At 47.4% G+C, this 23,742-nt stretch overlaps 1 protein-coding gene across 2 annotated transcripts in view; it reads left to right on the top strand.

The window, feature by feature from the left end:
* The first annotated feature begins 2,114 nt into the window (after positions 1-2,114).
* ACSL4 (acyl-CoA synthetase long chain family member 4) overlaps positions 2,115-23,742 on the top strand; it is a 34,032-nt gene continuing 12,404 nt past the window's right edge. The window contains exons 1-7 of one of the 2 annotated variants that reach the window (XM_044682957.1): positions 2,115-2,158; positions 12,268-12,504; positions 13,206-13,383; positions 18,267-18,376; positions 18,871-19,009; positions 22,678-22,828; positions 23,387-23,510. In XM_044682957.1, the coding sequence (XP_044538892.1) occupies positions 12,277-12,504; positions 13,206-13,383; positions 18,267-18,376; positions 18,871-19,009; positions 22,678-22,828; positions 23,387-23,510 (930 nt within the window). In that variant the 5' untranslated portion in view covers positions 2,115-2,158; positions 12,268-12,276. Of the gene's footprint in view, positions 2,159-12,100; positions 12,505-13,205; positions 13,384-18,266; positions 18,377-18,870; positions 19,010-22,677; positions 22,829-23,386; positions 23,511-23,742 lie in introns of those variants that run through there. The other variant, XM_044682956.1, reaches the window with a different exon arrangement.

The following is a 23,742-nucleotide window of genomic DNA, read 5'->3' as shown; positions in this document are numbered from 1 at the left end:
ACTATCTCTACTAATGATATCAATGAGTAATTTCATTTTAGTGAGTTTTCTGGGGCACAGAGAAGATAACTGATAGTATGGGTCAGAAATAGCACTCAGGGCCTGACTCCAGGCCCCCCCCCCCTTTTTTTTTTAATCCTCACCTTCTGTCTTGGAGTTAATACTGTGTGTTGGTTCCAAGGCAGAAGAGTGGTAAGGGTTGGGCAATGGGGGTCAAGTGACTTGCCCAGGGTCACACAGCTGGGAAGTGTCTGAGGCCAGACTTGAACCCAGGACCTTTTGTCTCTAGGCCTAGCTCTCAACTACCCAGCTGCCCCCCCCCCCGCCATGCTCTTTCTTAAGCTTTAAAATTAATCAAAGTAAATTGTAATAAGAAATACAAGTGAAGTCATAGCTTACATTTAGAATTCAGGCACAGAGCAGAACCCTTCTGTAGCCCAGGAGCTGCTCTCTGGGAGTGGTGGCGGCCAAGCATTTCGTAGCCACCAGCATGCTGCTTGGGCTTTTCCTGGCTCCACCATGCTGGCCCTCAGACCACAGTTCACCACAGAATCTTCCCTTGGGCAACACGGGGCAAGATCTTCTGGTCTACACGTAAACTCGTTTTCTCTACCTGAATAAATGTTCTAGATCTGGTGTGGCTCCTGGGTATCTGGGAGTGTTTGAGGCTCTCCGTAGACGCCATACTAGAACTCTGCCATGGACAGAACCTCTGGGTTTCGCTCTTGCTCAGTCTCTGCTTTCATCAGTTTGTCTTAGCTCTAGAGGGCATCTCGGAGACCATCAAGTGCAGAGAGCCCACTACACACCAGCTCTCCTTCATCCGGCCCTTTCCTCAGTTACACCATGCCAGAGCTGACTTGAGGAGGGCCAACCTTCTCACTTTGCAGGGCTAGCTGATGCAAAGGTGAAATTTGTTTTGCCTGACCCCAAATTGCAGAACCAGGGGAACAGCCAGAAGGTTTGCTGTTGTTGTTCGGTTGTTTCAATCATGTCCAAGTCTCGGTGACCCCATCTGGGTTTTTCTTGGCCAAGATGCTGCAATGGCTTGCCATGTCCTTCTCTAGCTCATTTGGCAGATGAGGAAGCTGAGGATGAATTGACTTGCCCAGGGTCATATGGCTAGTAAGTGTCTGAGGCCAAATCTGAACTCAGGTTTTCCTGACCGCAGGGCGGTCCAGTGCTCTGCCCACTGCGCCACCTGGGAAAAGTTGGTGAGTGACAACTTTTTGCCTAATGTAAGGAAAAAACATGGCAGCAGCCATAACCGTTCAGAAGCAGAATGGATTTTCTCAAAAAGTAATGAAGTCTCCAAGGTGCCTACGTGGCTCAGTAAATAAATAAATATAATGTACAAATAATAAAAATAAGCAAATAAATAAATAAAATGCTGGTCCCGGAGTCATAAAGCCCTGAGTTCAGCTCCAGCTGCAGACCCTCCACTAGCTGTGTGATCCTGGGCAAGTCACTTAATCTCTTTGCCTGGGAGGCAGCCAACTGGCTCTTGGTGAGTGGAAAGAGCTCTGGGCCAGGAATCAGAGAGACACTGGAGTTCAAATCCAAATCAAGTGCCTGAGGCACTTCCTAGCCATGTGGCCTTGGGCAAGTCATTGGGAAATGCCAAACCACTCCAGTATCTTGGCCAAGAAAACCATAAACAAGGCCACGAGGAGCTGGATTGGACTGAATACGGCAGTGAATTCTCTAGCAGAGGCTGGATGACAGGTTCTCTGGGGCGGTTATTGAAAGGCATTCCTGTTTGGGTATATGTTGGATCGGATGACCCCTTCTGTAATTCTGTAATGAGCTGCCTTCAGATAGCCTCTCCTGGTGTTCGGGTGGGAGGGGGAGCTAGAAATAGACCCACCAGAGCTACAGAGTTTAAGCTGCCACTTAGAAAACGTCTTGAGTTGCCTTTTTGGAGTCCTAATTCTTTGCGTGTGAGGCAGGTGATCCTACCATTCTTCTACTATACCTCTAATGCTAGCCCTGGGATCTTCGGTGGCCTCTGCTATCTTCTCACCGCCCGAGGTCTTCCTGCTCTGCAGTTTCTATTGGGATTTGTCCTTTTCTCCCTCTAGAAGTTGACTCACTTCTTCTTGTCTTCTGTTACAGATTCTAATCTCGGAAGAGAGAAATAGGCGTCATAAAGCGGAAGGTCTGTGAGTATCACGATTCCCTAAATGTTGTTTGTTTTTAAAAAAGCTCAATGGAGAATTTGCTTGGCCTTTTAAGAAACGTAATCATTATGTGTACCGATGGCCTGGTTCGTCAACTACGCCAAGTACGGTATTTACGGGGCTTATCAAATTGACGAGACTTCCGAGAGTGAAAATGCCCCACTTCTCGGGCCCTCTTTAAGCTGTATGGGAATGTTCCGGAACAAAAGAAAACAAAACAAAAAAAAAGCTTGAGCGAGCCCACCTCCAAACCAGACTTCCGCTGGTAGTAAGATGAAACTAGTGCCCTTTTTTCGCTTTGCTGGAAGAAGTGGATGGCCAACCGAGTCACAGGTCCACAACCTTCAGAAATGCCAGCGGAAGCCTGCTTGGTGCTTAGTGCTAAAGTTCACGATGTCGATTTCCAGACGTGTTGCGAGGAGCTCTGCTCGAGTCATTCGGGTTAGACATCTGTTTCAGAGCCACCGCAGCTCAGAACTCTGGTTCTGGTCGCCAGGACCGAGTTACTAAAGATGTCAGAGTGCTGCCCTAAGAGCTAGTGTAGCAGGCCACACGGAGACAGACTCCTTCTCCATCGGTCTCCTCAATGTCCCTCCTCTGTTGACTTTCCCAGAATGGGCCTGCAGCCTAGAAAGAACCGAATGGCAAAAGAGGTAACCAAAGAGGGCGAGCAACAGGGGCTACCGTAGGTAGACATATAGCTCCTGTGGTTCATCAAGGACTGGGGGAGTAAAGGAGAGAGAGAAAGTCTTGGGCAAGCCTCCTGAGTTCTCTAGACCTCAGCTTCCTCATCTCTAGATAAGGGAATTGAGTTCCCATATCTCTCTGATCACTCTCAGAGTGGCCTGGCTTTCTCCATCTACCTCCTTGGGCCAGCCACTCCAAAAATAGCTTTGTAAAACCCAAATACCCAATTGCCCATCCCTCTTCCCTTCTTTCCCTCTCCTTTCTCCAGTCAGGAAAGGCCTGGGTCAGACAGGCAAGGAGCTTAGAGACCTCAGGCCAGCCAGCGGCGCTCGCTAGAGAAAGCGATACTTTTCAGCTGTGGTATGGAGTAAATGGCTCGAAGGCACTGAGCAAGGAGGTAGAAGAGGATCTTTCAGATTTGGACTTTTTTCTTGCCTTGGAACCAATGCACGGTTTTGACTCTAAGGCAAGGAGAGGATTTAAAAAAATAAAAAATAAAATAAGCTCCTAGGGGCAATAGAGCCCCCGAAATATTCCCGGAAAGAGTAAGAACCAAATAGGCAGTGTGTGTCTGAGGCTGGTTTTGAATCTAGCTCTACCAGACTCTGAGACCAGCTCATTGCCTTGCATTTCACTGATTAAGAACTGCTCATTCTTAGAATGCAGGATATTCTCACACTGATATTTTAAGGACCAAAATGGATTTTTTTAACCCCTCACCTTCCGTCTTAGAATCAATACCGTGTATCACTTCCAATGCAGAAGAGCCCGGTAAAGGCTAGGCAATGGGGGTTAAGTGACTGGCCCAGGGTCACCCAGCTAGGAAGTGCCTCAGGCCTGATTTGAACTCCCATCTAGAGGCCTGGCTCTCAATCCACTGAGCTGCCTAGCCTCTCCCCCCCAAAATGAAATTTCAATGCTCTTTTAGAGAGTTTCTACCTCTGTTCCTCTCCCTTCACATTTTTCCCAGAGTCCCATAGCCAAAGGTGTCATCATTGCTCATGGCATGTTAGCATCACATTCACATTATAACATTTTTTCCAGCCATTCTCCTTACTTTAACAGGTCTTTGCCACTACGAAAGGAGCTGCAGCCGGGTCCTTTTCCTTGGATGTCTTAGATATAAGCCTAGTACCAGTTATGTAGTGATTGGGGCTGGGAGTTCACACCAAATTGCTTTTCAGAAGGACTGGATCAGTGCCCAGCACCACCCAGCAGGGTATTGATCAGTGTGTCTCTTTCTCCACAGCCCCTCAGGCATTTGCCATTCTCATGAATTATTGTTCATTTTGCCAATCAGGATGGGGGTGAGGTGGAGCCACCGAGCTGATTTATTATTGTTAGTTATTTATTTATATTGTTACATTGTTATCCCTTGTTATTAGTGAGTGGAACACCTTCACAAGGCCGTCCTTCGCTTGGTTCCCTTGAGGAATGTCTGTTCCAATACTCTGACGGTTTATCAGTTGGGGAATGGCTCTTACTCCTAGACATTTTTATATTAGATGGCAATGCAGAATCACCAGAGAGACTTGTCACAACATAATTCGACAGGGTTGAGCATTTAATAATAATAATAAAAATGATGATGATGATGATGATGATGATGATGATATCAATGATGATGATGATAGCCGATATTGACATAGTGCTTACTATGTGCCAGACACTGTGCTAAATGCTTTTACGACTATTTCAGTTGCTTCTCATAACAACCCCATGAGTTAGATGCCATTATTTTCATTTTACAGACATAGAAACGGAGGCAAATAGAGGCTTAGTGTCCAGAGTCACTGGGTAACTGTCGAGGCTAGATCTGAACTCAGGTCTTCTGACTCCAGGCCTGGCACTCTCTGTACTGCACCACCTATCTGGAATGCCTAGATGAGCCAAAGCGGGCAATTTTGCAAGTAATAATTTAAATCGCTGTAATCATTGTGGAATTTTGGAAAATAGCACTGGCAGAAGACCAGCCTCTTATGTAATGGCCAGAAGTGAAATGTCTCCCCTCTGTGCAAATATGGACGGTTGCCTATAAAGTTAATTTCTCGAACCCCAATTTTCCTGCTTTCTTTCATGGGAAAATTCGACCTTGTCCTACAAGCAGTGATGAGCCTCCTTCAAGTAATATTGAAAACTTTTAATGGGAGGAGAGATGAAGCTCTCTGCCCTACCCCGCCCCAGCCCCATGGCATGCTGGACGTTGTAGTTTCGGAGCCCGAGTGTATGTGTTTGGGTTCTCTTTTTCAGTATTTTCCCAGTTTTTGTAGCTCCTTTTCACCATCAGCCATCTTCCTTCTCTTCCAGACCAGGCCCATTTCTTCAATGCTTGGCCACCTCCAGATGCCATAGTTTTCTTTTTTATTTAGATGTCGTTTAGTTTGTACGTTTTAATTAGGTATTATTTTTAAACCCTGACCTTCTGTCTTTTCCACAGAAGAGCGACAAGGGCTAGGCAATCACCCTGCTAAGATGTCTGAGGCTGTATTTGAACCCAGGTCTGGCCTGGAGCTTTATCCAGCCGCCCTGATTCCATAGTTCTAAATGTCAGCCTTTTGCCCCCCTCTTTTTTTCTTTTTTCAGTAGAGTTGGGCTGTAATGTCTCAAATGCCCTGTAGGTGTCACCAGCTGACATTTTTTTCTTGTCCTGGAACTCCTTTATGAAGCATCTACCAGATAGGTAAGAGGTCACAGCCGTGGTGGAGATGGAAAACGATTCCTTTTCTCCAGAAGCTTACAGTCTGGTTTTTGAACCCCTCGCCTTCCATCTTAGAATCAAGAGCAGTAAGGGCTGGGCCGTGGGGGCGAAGTGACTTGCCCAGGGTCACCCAGCTAGGAAGAAGCAGCCTATATTCTACCAGAGGATACAAGTGGCATACAAGTGCAAGACAAGACATTTGAAGAAGGGAGAGAGCTCCACCAAACAACTAGGGCGGATCAGGAAGGACTGAGTTTTGCCGAGGCCTCTGCGAGGCAGAGGTGAAGCAGGAGGGCATGCTTGGTATGGGGGACAGCCTTTCCCAAGGCATGGAGGAGACTCAAGAGGTGAACCATCAAGCTGCATCACAGACGTAATCTGAAAAAATGCCAGAAAGGGAGGTTGAGGTCCTGGGAACAGCTTTCTGTGGCCTGCTGAAGGCCTCTTTTTTATGTCCTCTCCTAGAAGCAAGAGGCAGCCAGGGAAGTTTATTGGGTATTGTGAGGCTTCCCCGAAGAGCCCGGCATGCTTAGGTAAGAGGTTGAAAACCAGGGGATGATTAGGCTATTGCTATACGTCCAGGGACAGCTAGGTGGCGCAGAGGTGGCTGGAAAGACCCATCTCCCTGAATTCAGATCCAGCCTCAGACACTTACTAGCTGTGAGACCCTGGGCAAGTCACTTCACCCTCTCTTGCCTCCGTTTCCTCATCTGTCAAGTGAACCGGAGAAGGAAATGGTAAACCAGTTCAGTATCTTTGCCAAGAAAAACCCCAAGAGAGTTGGAAATGACTGGAATGACCGAAAAATGACTAAATAGTCCAGGCTAAAGGTGATGAGAGCCAGATGTAGGGAGGTCTGCAAGTGACTGGAGAGAAGGGAGATGTTAAGAGATGTCTTGGCTACTGAGTGGCTGTAGGAAGGGGATGAGGGAGGCAGGGTGGTACAGTGGGAAAAGCACTGCCTCTGGAATTCAAAACCCTCCTCTAGCACTCGCCTCCTGGGTAACCTGGGGCCAGTCATTTAGCCTCCCAGAGACTCCGTTTCCTCATTGAAAATGAGCCAGATGGCTTCTGAGAACCCTTCTGGTCCTAGATCTGTCACCTTCGGAAAGGAACGAGTACAGGATGAGCTTCAGGTTACAGATTCGAAAGACTAGAGGACTGCAGGACTCCACAAACAGCTGCAGATTTGGTGTTGGACATATCCTGAGCCCTTCCAGTGGGAACGTCATCTGGCTTCATTAGAAAGACTAAAGGAAAGAGGTTTAGGCAGAATCTGTTTGGGAATCTTCCATGGACAGATGCGAATTGAACCTATGAGGAGAGGAGAGCAGAGAGAGATGAAAGGGCTCAGGAGATGGCGCTACATGGAAGATTATCCAGCAGAGGAGTGCGAGAAGACCCGAGGGAGAGAGACAGAGACAGAGTGAGAGACAGAGACAGAGAGAGACAGACACAGAGAGAGACAGACAGACAGACAGACAGACAGACAGACAGACAGACAAGCAAGAGACAGACAGACAGACAGACAGACAGACAAGCAGAGAGAGAGAGAGACACACAGAGACAGAGAGATGGAGAGAGAGAGAGAGACTTGTAGCTATGGACAGAGAAAGGTGAGAGATGGCAGATAAGAGCCACAGCCTCCAAGTAGGATGGCCATTGAGAAAAGGCCATTGGATTTAGCAGTGATGAGATACTTGTATGTGTTGGTATCTAGCACAGTGTATTACACACATAGTGGACCGAGTCAGTATTTCACACAGTCTCCAATCAAAGCTTCCTGTTCTCTCAAGTGAAATCAGTGTTATTTCCCAAATTTGTTGCGTATTGACCTTCCCTAGAAGGAGTGCCTGTAGGTACTTGCACACGCTACATATGGAATGTGTAGGCAGCAATATTTACTCTACATACCCATATCCCACAACATTTCAACACTTGTGGAGATAGGTTCCTCGTTATACCACTCTGACCTAGAAAACACACACACACACACACACACACACACACACACACACACACACACACACACACACATATATATCTGGTACCTCCTGAGGACATTCTTGAGGCATTCTGGGAAAGGACCCATCTTCATCATGGCTGCTGAAGTACTTTCGTTGCTGGGAAAGGCTGGAAAGAAACTCGCAGGATGGCGGTTTCAGGAGTTAATATCTCTCAAGGTGATGAAGCAAACGGGCTGGGTTAATCCTGTGGGAGTCGCACCCAGAGATCAGAGTTGTGGGAAGCTTTCAGGCTGAACTAGCCAGGCCCGGTGGTGTGGTGGGGGGTAGTGTATTGATCTGTGCTCCTACTATGGGAATCCTTGTCTTCCTCCTTTCTGTCTGAAAGAAAGATGTTGTCTTTATTGGCCAGACTGTCAGATAACTTCAGGGCTTTCTTCTGCAGATGGTGCAGGCTCATCTGTGCTTAGAGTGGGATCCTTTATTATGAGTTACCTGAGACCTCTGACAGAGGAGCCAAAAAATGGTCGAATGGTGGACAAACCCAGTTGTGCGCATTGCCTGCTAGCTGTAGCTTTTTTGGTCTTCATGCTTTCACGCTTGCTTTTCTGGTCATTTGGAAACCGTACCTGTGTTTGGGTGTATGTGGCAAGTAGAGGCCTCCCCCTGCAAGAAAGTTTGGGGTCCGCTGGAGTTCCATTCCCAAAGGAAAAGCGCTTTGATTCCTTTTTTCCCCTGCCGAGCGCTCCGCCCCTTTACAGAATTCTTGGTGATGCAACATGTACTTAGCAACATAATCTGTTTAAGTAAATGGGTATCACTCTCGTCTGGTTCATCTCTCCGAAACTCTCAGCGAAGTACCTGAGAGCGGACGGGATCTAGAAAGTCGACGTCCTGACATGTGGCATTTTTGCCCTCGACTCTTGGCTTCCAAGTGATTCACGTGCTTGCAAAATGTCAAATTGAGGGGAAATGGAGGAAAGGTGGATCGGGGCCCCCCCTGCTTTATCCGAGGTTTAACAAGAGGCATAACATCTCCTTGGCTCTGACAGCGATGCGGTGTCTTTGTTAACCCGATGGAGGCCATTTAATTTCTCGCTCGCCTTTCCTTGGTGGGGGCCGCTTGCTTGCGGGGAGGGTGAGATGATTTCCTGTTTGAAGGCCAAGCTTTGATCGGTCTGTGCTGTCTGTTGACTACAACTTCACGTAGTAAGTACTAACCCTTGTTTTCGGTGGAGCCTAATAAACTCTCATCAGAAGCTACACTTGAAGTAACTGGAATGAAACAGCTCCAGCGTACTCGACTTTAGGACAAAAAAGGTGGGGGGAGGGTCCAGTCGACACTGAGGGATTTGTCTGGGGACGGACACAAGGAGAGGACGCAGGACAGAGACCCAGACCCCAAACCGATGCCAAACGAGCTGCCTCCTCTCCCGCGGGGGGGGGGGGGGTTGTCCCAGAGGACGGCGTCTCTCTCCTGTGGACGCTCCTGCCCCTTTCCACCAGGCCACGACGGCATCCCCTAAGCACAAAGTATAAGGGAGGCCCCCGCTTCTGCTAGTACTCTCACTGCCTCCCGTAGAAAGGGCAGCTCTTCTTATTCGAGGTTCATGTGACGCAGAATTGGCACAATCCCCGCTGCCTCCATCACTTCAGAGTCTCCCGGCGCTGTGGAGCAATGTCGGTATCTGCATAATCAGAGATGTTAAGTCAGCGATAGGCCACTTTGGCATGGAGAAGACGGAAAGTAGCCAAAGTCAGGCAGCTGCCTTCGGTCTGCAGTGCTCTAACTCACCCTCCAGGGTCCCTCGCCCTCCAGCGAAGTCTCACCTTCCGTCAGTTCCTTTGACCACACGACACCCACAGCCACCCGAGCCGTGTGAATTAGATTGCTGTCCGTATTATCGTCACCCTCATTCCTTACTCTTAGAGATTTGCCCAAGCCCTAATATTGAAATGAGCGGAGCTGGACTCAGACCATGTGGTTCCTGCTTGGAGATTTGTCTTTAGGACAGCGTTCCTCGTCCCTTCGGGCTTGCACTGGATCGGGACATTTTCCCGTGCCGGGCCCTCTTTACTTTATGGAATATGGTTTGGTTTTTTCCATCATCGCTTCCCCTTTCTTCTCCCCATTAGAGCCAAGATGTCTTACCATGGCCCAAATCTCCTGATAGGCTGGGAGGAAAAAACGTGGAGGAGGAAGAAGGTATCAAGATGGTAGGCAGGCCCACGGCAACGTCTGGCCCTGTAACACTTGGCCCCGTTGCATTTCTCCCTCCCTGCCCGTTGCCTCTTTTTTACTGCTCTTCTCGCAAGGCAGGATTGATTTCAGTCCCTGAGTGCCTTCTGACATCTCAGTTGAGGATCCCTAAACTCTGACTACTTCTGGCAAAGGCCTTCCCACTTGCCACTGTTTCTTGGCCCTGGGAAGGGGGCTTACTTTGTAATATAAAATACTCGAGTCAGCTTGTAGTGGTGCTAGTAGGTGTCGTTCTTGTCGTGTGTAAGCCCAAACCCCAAAAGAAGTCATTCGGGCCAGGCCTCTCCTTGACAAAACCCCCCCTGACTCCAGAAAGCAGCCAGGTATTAGTGTATAGTTCATAGGCCAGCCAAGTGGTAAATCCTAAAGCGCCAGCAGCCATCTTCCGCAGTCCTTTGCACTGCAAGCACCTAAACCCTCTGTGGCATCAGGCTGGCGCGAAGCACTCAGCTGATGCCTATTGGTCCTGGCATAAGCAAATTCTAGAATGTCCAGCAAAGACTTAAGAGGGATTCCAGAAGAGAAAAGTTGTTGGGGATGTTTCATGAAGAGGAGGTGGGCCTCGAAGGAAGAGGAGAATGGGGTGGGAATAAGGCTTTATAATGCCCCTACCACGGGCCAGGCACCACCCTTTACAAACATTCTTTCATTTGATCCTCACAACAACCCTGACAGATGGGTAGAGGAAACACCAGCAAACCATTAAATAACTTGCCCCAGAGCAGACAGCTAGTAAATGTCCAGGGCTGGAGTTGAATTCGGGTCTTCCTGACCCCTGGCCTGGCTCTGTCTCTGTCCCCTAGCTCCCCCGAAGGCAGGGCTTCAGATAGAGAAGTTAATGATGACATTTCTGGTTGGGGTGGAGGGCAAGAAGACAGGGAGAAACGCCCATTTTCAAATGAGACTGGCTTGACTGGACCAGATTATTCATGGGGGGCCGGGGGAGGGGAGTGGCTAGTAAGAACTACAGTTGTGTGGAAGCGAGGAGATCCAAGGCTTTTCAGTGACCAACCCGAGGTCCCCAGGAGCTGTAAACGCCCATAAAAGTGGCAGCTGCCACAGCAGAGTTTGGCTTTCCTTCTAGGCCTGCTGTCAAGTCTAGTTCTAGGGCTGCTGATTCTGCTGAAACCCCTCCCAGCTCCCTTTTCGGAGCCTCTGCCTCCAGATTTATTATCTTTGGTCCTGGCGGATCAGATCTCCCCAGGGTGCACCCTCTGCTCCTCCCTTCACCCCGACCCCCCAGGTAGGCTTCTTGGGGCAGTTTGCTCAGGCTCCATCAGCTCGCCCCCATCTCATTCCCTGGCCAAGGTCCTCACCTAGTTGCCTTCCTCCACGAAGCTTTCCCAGATGATTCGAGCCCGTAGCGACCTTCCCTTCCCTTCCCTTCAGAGACCACAGCACCGAGTCTGTGTTTCAGACTTGTCCACCCGTCTAGCTTGTCGATCATGTCGAGGGCTCAGATCCCGGACTATCGTCCCCCCGCTCCATATTGGCCCTCTTACCTCAGGACGGTGCTGAAAGAAAGGCCAGGTGCTCAAGAGGTTACTTGGGCCCCATGTAGCCCCCTCCAGGGGGCGGGAGGCAGCAAGCAGAGGCAGCTTCAGTGCCCCCCCGGATCCCCCTGCTCTGAGCATCTCCAGGGTCTTGGGGCTACCAGCCAGGCCCAGCTAAGGGAAAGTCGCCTCGAACAACAAGGCCATTTTCTGTTTGGGGGTTTTCCTGCTCCTGTGAGCACAGCAGCTACCACAGTTTGAAGAGTTATTTAAGCACACGATTAGGATTATTCAACCACCTTGCGAAACGGCAGCCCTTGTGTAACTTCTCTCTTAGTCTGGCCAGCCATAGGATCTTAGAATCGACACTAAAGCAGAAGAAGAGTGGTCAGGGCTGTGAGAGCAGGCTTAAGTGACTTGCCCAGGGTCACGCCGCTAGAACAAACTGAAACTATTCAGGGGCATTGGCGACAAGGGAAAAAATCCAAGGCGAATGTTGAAAAGGGTTCAAAATAGATAGTGAATAAACATGGACTGCTATTTTCATCCCAGTTATTTCAGCTTTCTGTGACGAGTTTCATAATAAGATAGTCAGTAAAGACTAAAGCAGTTAAGTTCATGGTGCTGTTACTTTATTAACTTTCTTTTATTTTTGTTTTCCCTGCTCTCTGCCTCGGTTGTCCTCTTCGCCTACAGGTGTGTTTTATTGTCGGCTTCCAAAGATTACTAACTTCTATCTATAACCTTAAAATTGAACTGCCTTGGCTATCCTGCTGTTCCTATTACTGCTTCCATTACTGCCTTCTTCAAACAACACTCCAAATCCAAAGAATAACAAAAGACAAACACGATCTTTAGACGCCTTTCCACAATGAAACTTAAGCTAGATGTGCTTACTCTTATTTTGCTCCCTGTCCACTTATTAATATCCATATACAGTGCCCTTATATTTATTCCATGGTATTTTCTTACCAATGCCAAGAAGACAAGCACTATGGCAAAACGAATTAAAGCTAAACCCACCTCAAACAAGCCCGGAAGTCCCTACCGTTCTATCACCCACTTCGACTCACTAGCTGTCATAGACATCCCTGGCGCAGATACCCTGGACAAACTGTTTGATCACGCAGTAGCCAAGTTTGGGAAGAAGGACTGTCTCGGCACCCGGGAGCTGTTAAGCGAAGAAAATGAGATGCAGCCAAATGGAAAGGTGTTTAAAAAGGTAAACAAAAATGATAGCAGAGACTCTAGTTTCTCTTCAGATCACTTTTACTGAAAAAAGATAGCTGGAGACTTTTTTCCCCCAGTGGGTGGGGAGCCCTGGCCTCACCCTGGGAGCCATCCATTGGCACAAAGTCTTTCAAAAGGGGGAGGGCGGGGAGAAACACATCACCCACACCAACAAACAAAAACAAAACAGTTTGGGGACTCTTCCGCCACCCACTGAGGAAAGCACATTTCCTTACCTTTGAGTATGCTAGTATTTTGTTACAGAACTTTGTTCCTTCTTGTTTGGGTTAAGAAAGCTTGCGTGTTTCGCTTTTTTGAAAACCCTCACCATCAGTCTGAGTATCCCTTCCAAGACAGAAGAGCAGTAAGAGCTAGGCAGTGGAGCTTAAGTGACTTACCCAGGGTCACCCAGCCAAGAAATGTCTGAGGCCTCATTTGAATCTGGAACCTCCAGCCTCCAGGTTTGGTGCTCTATCCACAGAGTCACCCAGCTGGCCCACTTGTGCGATTTTTTTTTTTTAATTATTTTTATTATCATGAGAAACACACTTGCTAATCGGTCCTCGTTTTAGAAATGTTTGTAGTATTTCTATTTTAAACCTTTGAGGGTGGTTTTTCATACTCCTCGCTCCGAATTGTTTGTATCTTGCCTGCTTCAGTGATTGTGCCAATATAAGAGTTTTGCTTCAACAGTTAATCCTAGGAAACTATAAATGGATGAACTATGTCGAGGTGAACCAGAGAGTGAATAATTTTGGCAATGGACTTACTGCATTAGGCCTGAAACCAAAGAGCACAATTGCCATCTTCTGTGAGACCCGGGCAGAATGGATGATCTCAGCACAGACCTGTTTCAAGTATAACTTTCCTCGTGAGTATTTTGGCTTCGCTTTGTAAAGGCGTAATTATATCGGTCTGCCGCAGTGCTTTCTTTCAGTTTTTCTTTGACTTCCTCTCCCCTTTCTCCAAAAGTCCTTTTTTCCAGCAAGAACCCACGAAGTCCCCGAGAAGCGAGCGACAAGTCCTGATTTAGAGCTGCAGTCCCAGGTGGCTCAGAACCTTGACCTGAATTCTCTTGACAGCTTTTCTGTTCTGTTAACCCTTCTGGACACTTCCCATAGTGCCTGGCACACAGGAGGCTCTAATAGAAGCTTTCAGGCGACTTAGCTTACACACAGAACGAAACTCGAATTGACATGAGTATAGTCATTAGGCGGGAAGTTGTTTTAGAATTTGTGATCTGTAAGTTTTTCTAGAATTTATATAAGGAATACAGTTATGCTGCAGTGACAGAAAAGTAACAGTCGCTACCTGTGTTAGGTGTTTCAAATCCCTGACAGGGATCCCGTTCCTGAAAGAAGTGGGTCTGGGAACTAGAACTACAACAAGCGAGTAGGAAAAGAAATTATTTGGCTTCCCTCAAAGCTCAGCTCAGGTGGTGGCACCCACTACCAATGCCTTCCCCTACGAAGGCCTCAGAATTGAATTTTCTGGGTCCATGTTGCTTCCTCCACCCCCAGCGGGTCTCTAAGCACAGAAAACAGGGAGTGTTTCATTTTTGCCTTCCTACCCCCAGTGCCTAGCACACAGTAGGCACTTCATAAAGGCTTAGTGAAGAAGAAAAAGGGAGCCACTGAAGATCCTTGAGCAGAGGGACCTCCTGGGTATTCAGAAGCTTCTTTTGGCAGCCGTTTGAAGGATGAATCGGGGAGGGGAAAGATTGGAGGCAGAGATGTCCATTAGGGGCCCATATAATAGTGCAGCGAGAGATCAGAATGGATAGAAGGGGAAGGATGCAAGAGAGCCCATATTAGCCAATTATATATGAGTGAGAATCGCGTTCCTGTATTACAAGTGACCGTCCAGTCTTTGCTGAAAGACTTGTTGAATAGCAAATCCACACTGTCTCTTGACAGCCCCATTTTTATCGTTGTTTTTCATTTAGTTGTTTTCCAGTTGTGTCTGACTCTGGGTGAACCTTTTTTTTTGGAGGGTTCTTGGCCAAGATCCTGGAGTGGTTTGCCATTTCCTTCCTTCCCCAGTTCTACAGAGGAGGAAACTGAGGCAGGCAGTGTGAAGTGACTAGCCCAGGGTCACACAGCTAAGATCCTGGAGTGGTTTGCCATTTCCTTCCCTAGCTCGTCTTACAGATGAGGAAACCAAGGCAGACAGGGCTACACAGCTAAGATCTTGGAGTGGCTTGCCATTTCCTTCCCCAGCTCATTTTACAGGTGAGGAAACCGAGGCAGGCAGGGTCAAGTGACTTGCCCACGGTTACAGGTCTTCCCAACTTGATGCCAGGTGCTCTATCCACTGTCACCAAGCTGCCCCCGTTGAATTGTTTTAATTCTTCCTTGTTTTAAAACTTTTCTAAATTTTTAATTTAGATTAATTTAAATTTAAATGTTTTAAAAGTTTTCTAAATCTGCATCTCTAGTCTCCACTCCTTCTTCTGTTTCTGCCCCCTGGGACTAAGTCTCTAAGTCAGATCCTCCTCATAGGTGACAGCCCCGTCCCAGATCCATAAACCCATCTCCGCTTGCTTGAACCAGTCCTCAGATGGCTTGAACATAAGGCCCTTTGCTATCCCTTCACAGCCTTTTCTGGTGATTCTTTAGCTCGTTCATGGCCCTCCGCGCTGAACCCCGCTCTCTACCTAGGCTGGAGGATGGGGGGCTCTGGCCTGCCCAAGCCTAGGCGCGCCACGTGTCTCCTGGAATACAGTGTGAGATTGCATTTTCTTGGTATCGAGCTTGCAGTCCACAAAGAAGCTGAGCTGCTGCCTCGCCACTAAGCCTCCAGCTTCTTCTGGGAGAGGCCATTCTGAAGCTTTGTCATGTGTCAAACTTTACATTTACCAGCCTGGCAGCTGGGGCCACTGTCCCGGCATGCTGTCTACACCTTTATCGGTGTCCGGCACTGGGCCCAAATGAAAAAACCCAATGAAACCTTAGGTGTAGACACTGAGGCACATCATTCTCAGCTTGAAGTGCACTGACCCCGAACGCCAGCCGCCAGAAGAATAGCCCGAGAAAGAGCCTCGGTCACACGCATTGTTCAGAAGCCAGCTGAGCTATAGGCACAATGGTCCTCCCATCTCGACGTCAACAAAGGGTCAACAAAGGGAGGTCAGGCCGTCCTGTCCTGACCTCTGCTCGAGTTCCTTTGTGCGTGTTCTCTAAGCAGCTCTTTCAGAAGATGTACCAGGATTTTGTTAGAATTGGCTATTCCCTGACCTGAAATCTGCAGGTTACATTTTTTCCTCCATTTTTGAGAATCCAAACCATACGAGGCCTTGATTCTGGGTGTTCTCCCCCCCCCCACCACCACCACCCTCCCCTCTCTTTCCCCTCTTCTCATTCTGTGACTCAGCAGTCAAACCTTGTAGCTCTTGGCACCCCAGGGTGTAATTTCTCTGCCTGGTGGATTGAGCTCACAAAGATCAGCTAGCCGCTTTCCTCTATCTAATCTCCCAGTTAGGTATCTGTGTTCTCTTCTTGCCAGTTAGGGGTCATTCTCTTGAAAAGATATGATAGAATCAAAATAAATAGTTGAGCAGCTCCATTTCATCATCTGTAGATGCCCCGTCTGAGACTTCAGCTAGAATATATTAAAAGCAGGGCCAGCTGGGTAGCTCAGTGGATGGAGAACCAGGCCTAGAGACGGGAGGTCCTGGGTTCAAATCCGGCCTCAGACACTTCCCAGCCGTGTGACCCTGGGCAAGTCATTTGACCCCCATTGCCTAGCCCTCACCACTCTTCTGCCTTGGAGCCAATACACAGTAAAGATTCCAAGATGGAAGGTAAGGGTTTAAAAGAAAAAGAATATATTACCAGCAGGCTATGTGCACAGCACTGTGCCACAAACTGGGCCCAGAGCAACAAGAGGAAAAACAGCCACTGCCTTTGAGCTGCTATTTTGCTGGAATCTACAGTATGCAAACAGATCGGTCCCTACGTGATAGTCGCTAGTTAGGGATAGTAACCAACAACCAGAAGGGGGTGGAGCAAGTTTTCCTGTGGGAGCTGATATCTCATCTGGATCTCAAAAGAGGCTGAAGATTCTAGGGGCATTCTGGGCATGAGCCATGGCTGCCGCTCTTAGGGAACAGCAAGTAGTATATGTGTGTTGGCAGTAGTGACATGATCAGTGCTGAGATCGTTTTGGAGAGGAGAGACGGGAAGCGTGGAGTTCAGTTGTAGTAGTCTAGGTGAGAGCTGATGATGGCCAAAATGTTGGACGAGTAAGTGGGTGTGATTGGATCCAGAATTACCTCAGATGTTACACACACGGATCCTTGGATCCTTGGTTCTTGCCCAGAAATTGGAGATTTAATTGGAGTGAAGGGAAGATAATGAGTTTGTTTTCCTTATGTTGATTTGAAGGGATTGAAATTCATGGATGAGATCAGGGCTATCTATGTAGATTTGGGACTCTTCTGCTCTGACATGAGTGAACCTATGGGTGGCTGCTAATGAGATCATCAAAAAGGGGATATTCTATATACACAGACAGGCACACACATACTCATATACTTGTGTATATATTCCGTGTATAGACATACACGTGCGCACACACATAATTGCCTGTGTATTGTGTGCATATGCATAGATGTGTCTGTATGTGTGTGCATGTGAGAGAAGGGCCAAGAGAGACATCTAATGAGTAGAAGACTGATGAAGCTCAACTAAAGGGGCAGAGAAGGTGAGAATTTAGAACAGGGACACAGTTGAGTCAATCAAGGCAAAATAAGGCTTGCCATGTGGCAGTGAGGGCCAGCTGAGGCAGGATAACAAATTTGTAGCAGACTCCGTTGGTACAGTTACATGGCTTTCTCCAGAGTCATTCAGGGGCTTGCAAATAGGATTCCAAACCCAGGCCTTTGGACTCCAAAGCTGGTGCTTGCCTAGACCATACACAAGACTCCCTTACTCTTTTATCACTTACCACCAGAGTACAGGTCCTCATCAGCCCCTCCCTGAACTATTACAATCGCCTCCCGTGTCTTCCCACATCTGTTTCCTTTCCCGTCCTCCATTTTGTCCATCCTGCTGCTGCCAGAATGCACAATGAGGAGGTCATACATGGCCCCTCCACGATCTAGTCCCACCCTACCTTTTAAAGCTTCATTTCATATATCTATACTTTACGTCAACTGGATTATCAGCCCCTTCAACCTACACTCCAACGTGCCCTACATCTTAGTTCTTCCATGCCTTTTTTTTTAACCCTTCCTTTCCATCCTGGAATCAATACTGTGTATTGGTTCCAAGGCAGGAGAGTGGTAAGGGCTGGGCAGTGGGGTGAAGTGACTTGCCCAGGGTCACCCAGCTAGGCCAGATTGGAACCCAGGACCTCCTGTCTCTAGGCCCAGCTCTCAATCCACACCCAGCCCACTATGCCTTTTCTAATGATAGGCCAAGCTTTTATTTAGAATGCCTTCCTGCCTGTTGAAATCTTATCTGCCTTTAAAGCCCAATACACATGGCTGCCTTCTTCATGCCAACTTAATGGAATAATAAAATCCCCTGTCAACTGTTACAGAGCATTTCATTTTCCACCAGATAATATTAGATCGCCACTATTCAATACTGTATGAGAACTTTGCCTTGTAGACTATAACCTGCAGGGTAGGTTATAGTCTCTCTCTCCGTGCAACATAATTTATAAACTTAAAGTTTGTTGTTGATGATGAAGGTCCTTTTTAGCATTCTGACCATTGATCATTTTGTTGCCCCTGTGTTTATCGGTCAGTTGTAACTCTGTATGCCACGCTTGGTAAGGAAGCCGTAATCCATGGACTGAATGAATCGGAAGCATCCTATCTGATCACAAGTGTTGACCTTCTGGAACATAAACTTAAGGTAGGTGCGAAATGTACTTATTCTTTCCAGAGTTTTAGTCTGACTTTCAGCGCCTCGTGATCCCACAGTGCCAAAGGACTGGGGTGGCCACACTGGGAATCTGGGGGTCCCAGGAGTTCTCAAAGGTCATCAATTGTACGGCATCATCCAACATCCCAGTATGAGAATTATCTAATGAGATGATGATTTAGCCACTTAACGTGCATCACGTGGATTTAGAGCTGTGAAGGACCCTGGAAGCCATTTGGTCCAACTTTTACAGATTTTGGCCAAAAGGCTAGAATGAATGGGCTAGAGCTAATTCTATTTACACAGTAAGGTGGTGAATTACAGAGAATTTGCAAAGCATTTTACATGGCTTATTATTATTGCCCCCATTTTTCAGATGGTTCGTAGAGATAAAATGACTTGCCTAGGGTCACGCAGTCCATGTCTGAGGCAGGATTTTGACTTATACCAATAAGTAATTGCCAAGGTTTCTCTCCGTTTCCTAGACTGCCCTTGTAGACATCAAATGTGTTCAGCATATCATCTATGTGGGCAAGAAAACTATTGATAAATCAGAATACCCCGAAGGATTTGAGATTCATAGCATGAATTCAGTGGAGGAATTGGGAGCCAGGCCAGAAAATGGTAAGTAATTATTGTGTTTTTAAGTGACTTAGTAGTAGTTTTCACATCTTGTGATTTGGATTTCCCCGCTCTTCTTTATTATTCATTTAGTGTTTGTCATTCTCTTGTTAAATCTTGAGTTTGAAATTCTCTCCCTCCCACCCACTGAGAAGTCAAGCAATGTGATATCACCTGTGAAATCACACATCGTGTTGCCATCTTGCCCCCCAAAAGGCAAGAAGGATGAATGAGGTGAGCAAACTAGACTTCAGTTTGTACTCGGCATTCATCGGTTCTTCCTTTTCTGGCGGTGGAAAGCGTTTTTCATCATGAGTCCTTTGCACTTGTCTTGGATCATTGAGCAGTTCCTGCCTTTAAAATTACTTTTTGTAAAGTAAATAAAACTATGTTTCTGGGAATTGTTCTTCTTTCAGAAAAATAACTGCCATTTCCTGGGGACAACCAGATGGCTCAGTGGATTGAGAGTCAGACCCAGAGACAGGAGGTCCTGGGTTCAAATCTGGTCTCAGACACTTCCCAGCTGTGTGATCCTGGGCGAGTCACTTAACTACCCCCATTGCCTACCCTTACCACTCTTCTGCCTTGGAGCCAACACACAGTATTGATTTGGAGAGTTTGTTTGGTTTTTTTAAAGATGACTGCCATTTCCTTGAAATAAAAATAAAAACAGTTCTGACTTTAGAATACTGGCTGACCAGCTTTTATTTTCTTTAGCACCTATTTTTGGGGCAAAAATGAAATTTGCTTCCTCCAGGCCCTTTACCACTTGGCAGACTCCCTAAGTAACCCCCGCCCCCCAATGCTTGATAGATTACATATTTTTAAATGATTTTTATTTACTAAACCAAGTAAGAATGGTCATTCTTCTCTTAATTTTTTTTAAATTAAAAATAATTTTTTAAGCCCTCACCTTCCGTCCTGGAGTCAATACCGTGTATTGGTTTCAAGGTGGAAGAGTGGTAAGGGTAGGCAATGGGGGTGAAGTGCCTTGCCCAGGGTCACCCAGCTAGGAAGTTTCTGAGGTGAGATTTGAACCCAGGACCTCCCATCGCCGGGCCTGACTCTCCATCCACTAAACCACCTAGCTGCCCCCCTCTCTTATTTTTTTTAAACATCAATATCTTTTGTTTTCATGTTGCCTATCTCCTGATATATCCTTCTCCTTACCCTCCTCCTGTAGGGCCATCCTTTTTAAACCCATACCTCCTGTCTTAGAATCTATACTAGGTATTGGTTCCAAGACAGAAGAGGAATTGGGGCTTCCAAGGATTAGGTTATTGAGGTTAAATGTCTTGCCCAGGGTCACACAGCTATGAAGTGTCTGAAGCCAGATTTACTTATTTATTTTTTAAGCCCTCACCTTCCATCTTGGAGCCAATACTGTGTATTGACTCCAAGGCAGAAGAGTGGTAAGGGTAGGCAATGGGGGTCAAGTGACTTGCCCAGGGTCACCCAGCTGGGAAGTGTCTGAGGTCAGATTGGAACCAGGACCTCCCGTCTCTAGGCCTGGCTCTCAATCCACTGAGCTACCCAGCTGCCCCCTGGAGTCAGATTGGAACCCAGGTCCTCTCAACTCCAGGCCTGGCTCTTTATTCCCTGAACCACCTACCTGCCCCAGCCATTTCTTCTAATGAAAAAAAAAAGAGTAAGAGGAAAAAACCAATTCCCTCTTCTTGGACAGTGGTGATTTTTCCCAAGTCGTAAGGGGTTTCGTGCCAAGACTTGCCCAGCTACTAATCTGAACATAGCACTGAACCACTCTTGCCTTCGAATCTCTGATTACAACATTAGAGGCATTTAAGCTTTTTTTCTCCTTTTCAGAAAATGCTGTAAGATTTCAAACTAAAAGCATGGTTAATGTATGTTAGATTTTAAGGACCAGCATTCCTTGGAGTTGCAGACAGTTGAGGAAGTAATTCTAGCAGCTGGAAAAGCAAAACAAAACTCAGTAGGGCCCCAGGAAATTAACCAGCAAGCTCTAGGAGCTGGTGATCTTTTTCCCAAAGCATAGAAACTATCAATGGGAAGGGAACCCAGATATCATCTAGCCCAGCCAATAGCAGAAGAGAACGGGAGGAAGACCTGTAGCCCGGTACCTCCTCTTTTTGGACAGCTCTAATTGCTAGGAAATTTTTCCTTACATTGAACTGAAATGGAAGCCTCTGTAACTTCAACTCACTGGCCTTATATTCTCCAGGACCAATGACAGTCCTTCCTCTCCTTGAAGGCGGTTATCACAGTGACCCTTTGGGCCACTTACCTGTGCTCTCCCTGAGCCCACTTCTCACCATCTTCTTGTCGACATCTGCATAGACTGTGCCCTGGCGGCACCTCTCCTCCCTCCGTTCCAACAGATCTCGTTTACCTTGGCTTCCCTGGCTGCAAGCTGGCAACCATTCATTCAGCCAGTGCCTTCTAGGTGCCAATGCACATCTCTGTTCAAATTTGGGCTACTAAAAATAATAAGGCCTGTGTACACGGAGCATTTGTTTCCACATGTTTCTTGTAGGGGAGTCCCCCAAGTCCCTCACACCTTCCCAGCTAGTCTACCAAGAGACAGAGACAGAGACGTCAAGAGAGAGGCACACAGGAAGAGAGACATTGGGGCTTGGTCTGTTTTTTTGTTTTGTTTTGTTTTTAATAACCCTCACCTTCCGTCTTACAGTCAATGCTGTGTATTGGCTCTAAGGCAGAAGAGTGGTAAGGGCTGGGCAATGGGGGTCAAGTGACTTGCCCAGGGTCACCCAGCTGGGAAGTGTCTGAGGTCAGATTGGAACCCAGGACCTCCCGTCTCTAGGCTGGGTTCTCACTCCACTGAGCTACCTGGTTGACCCCCATTGTTTTAAAAGTAATGCAAATTGGGGGAGCTAGGTGGCACAGTGGATAGAGAGCCAGGTCCTGGGTTCCAATCTGGCCTCAGACACCTTCTTAGCTGGGTGACCCTGGACAAATCAATTCATGCCAATTTCCAGCCCTTACCACCCTTCTGCCCTGGAAACAATACTTAGTATTGATCCTCAGACAGAAGGCAAGGACCCCAAACAAACAAACAAATAAATAAACAAACAAACAAACAAATAAATAAATAAATAAATAAAGGTGATGCTTATTGCTGTCCAAAAGTTCTTTCCACAGGATAATACATGAAGATTAAGAATCACAGCTTGAAGGCCCTCTTGGAGGGGAAACTGAGTCTGTGTGTTTATTTTATTCTATTGAAGCCCCAGGAAATTATTTGGCTTCTTAAGCTTTGGGATCTTTTTGTTTTTGTGTAGAATGTGAAGGGAATTTGTGCCCAGAGCTTCTGTGCCCAAGAAGGGGGAGGCCTTCCGTAGGATTTCAGGAACAGCCACACCGGCCCAGGTTGTAGCATTTGGGGCCTGCAGCCGTGCCAATGGGCTCCTTCCACTGGCCATCATCGCCCATGGGTTCGGGTTTTGGGATGCTGATAGTCTTGAGCAGGGCCGTCGCCACAGATTCCAAACCCAGACCGCACCAAGGTCCCCATAGCCGTGCCTTTCTCAGTCCTGTGCTGCAGCGTTGGGATTAGTCCGGGTGCATTCGGGACTTGCCCGACGTGTCGCCATTAGCATGATAACCCGATAAACCTGGCCCGTGGCCCGGCGATCAAGCTCTGAAACTGAAGACAATATGATTCTCTCCCCCAGCAAACTTCATGCCGATCAGACCAGTCCCTTCAGACCTGGCCATTGTGATGTACACCAGCGGCTCTACAGGGAGACCTAAGGGAGTAATGATGCATCACTGCAACTTGATAGCCGGAATGACAGGGCAATGTGAACGGATTCCTGGTTTGGGGTAAGGACTCTTCGGCCCTCTAATTGGCATTGCCACTGATCATTTCCCAGCCCTGGCACTTCTTATTTTATTTTCAAGCCGTCATCTCCTTTCTTTCCTTAATGGAAATGCCACAAGAAAGTATAACCTGGGAGTAGTAGCTAGGCGGCTCAGTGGATAGAGAGCCCGGCCTGGAGATGGGAGGTCCTGGGTTCTAATTTGGCCTCGGACACTTCCTGGCTGTGTGACCCTGGACAAGTCACCTAACTCCTATGGCGAGGCCTAACTGTTCTTCTGTCTTGGAACCAATATACAGTATTGATTCTAAGATGAGAGGTACGGGTTTAAAAAAAAAAAAAAAAAAGGATTGTCCGGGGAAGGTAGGAGGCTCGGTGGAATGAGAGCCCAGCCTAGAAATGGGAGATGTCCTGGGTTCAAATGTGACCTCCGACACTTCCTAGCTATGTGACTGCTCTTCTGCCTTGGAACCCACACACAGGAGTGATTCTAAGAGAGGAGAAGGGAGGCATTTTGAAAAAAGGAAGGAAGACATTAACCCGAGCCTTCTTTTTCTTTCAGACCAAAAGACACCTATATTGGCTACTTGCCTTTGGCTCACGTGTTGGAGTTGACAGCAGAAATATCATGCTTTACGTACGGCTGTAGGATTGGCTACTCTTCTCCTCTTACGCTGTCGGATCAGGTGACAACCTTTTCATTATCTCAGAATGGTTCATTTTGCTAATAACGCATTACTGGAAAGCAACAGACACATTCATTCCACAAAACGTCCTCTGTCACATTAATGGTTCCCGAGGGTTTTGTGGTCTAGACCACGGTACGGCGGACAAGTGGTACTTTACCAAAGCTGCATTTTGTCGGCAAAGCACTAGACGATGTCCAAAGGGATCAGTTCGTCTTGCTTTCTTAATGCT

This window comes from Gracilinanus agilis, chromosome X (genome assembly GCF_016433145.1).
Source record: "Gracilinanus agilis isolate LMUSP501 chromosome X, AgileGrace, whole genome shotgun sequence".
Lineage (NCBI taxonomy): Eukaryota > Metazoa > Chordata > Mammalia > Didelphimorphia > Didelphidae > Gracilinanus > Gracilinanus agilis.
Note: the sequence above shows the minus strand (reverse complement) of the source record. Positions and strands in the feature narration are given on the sequence as shown.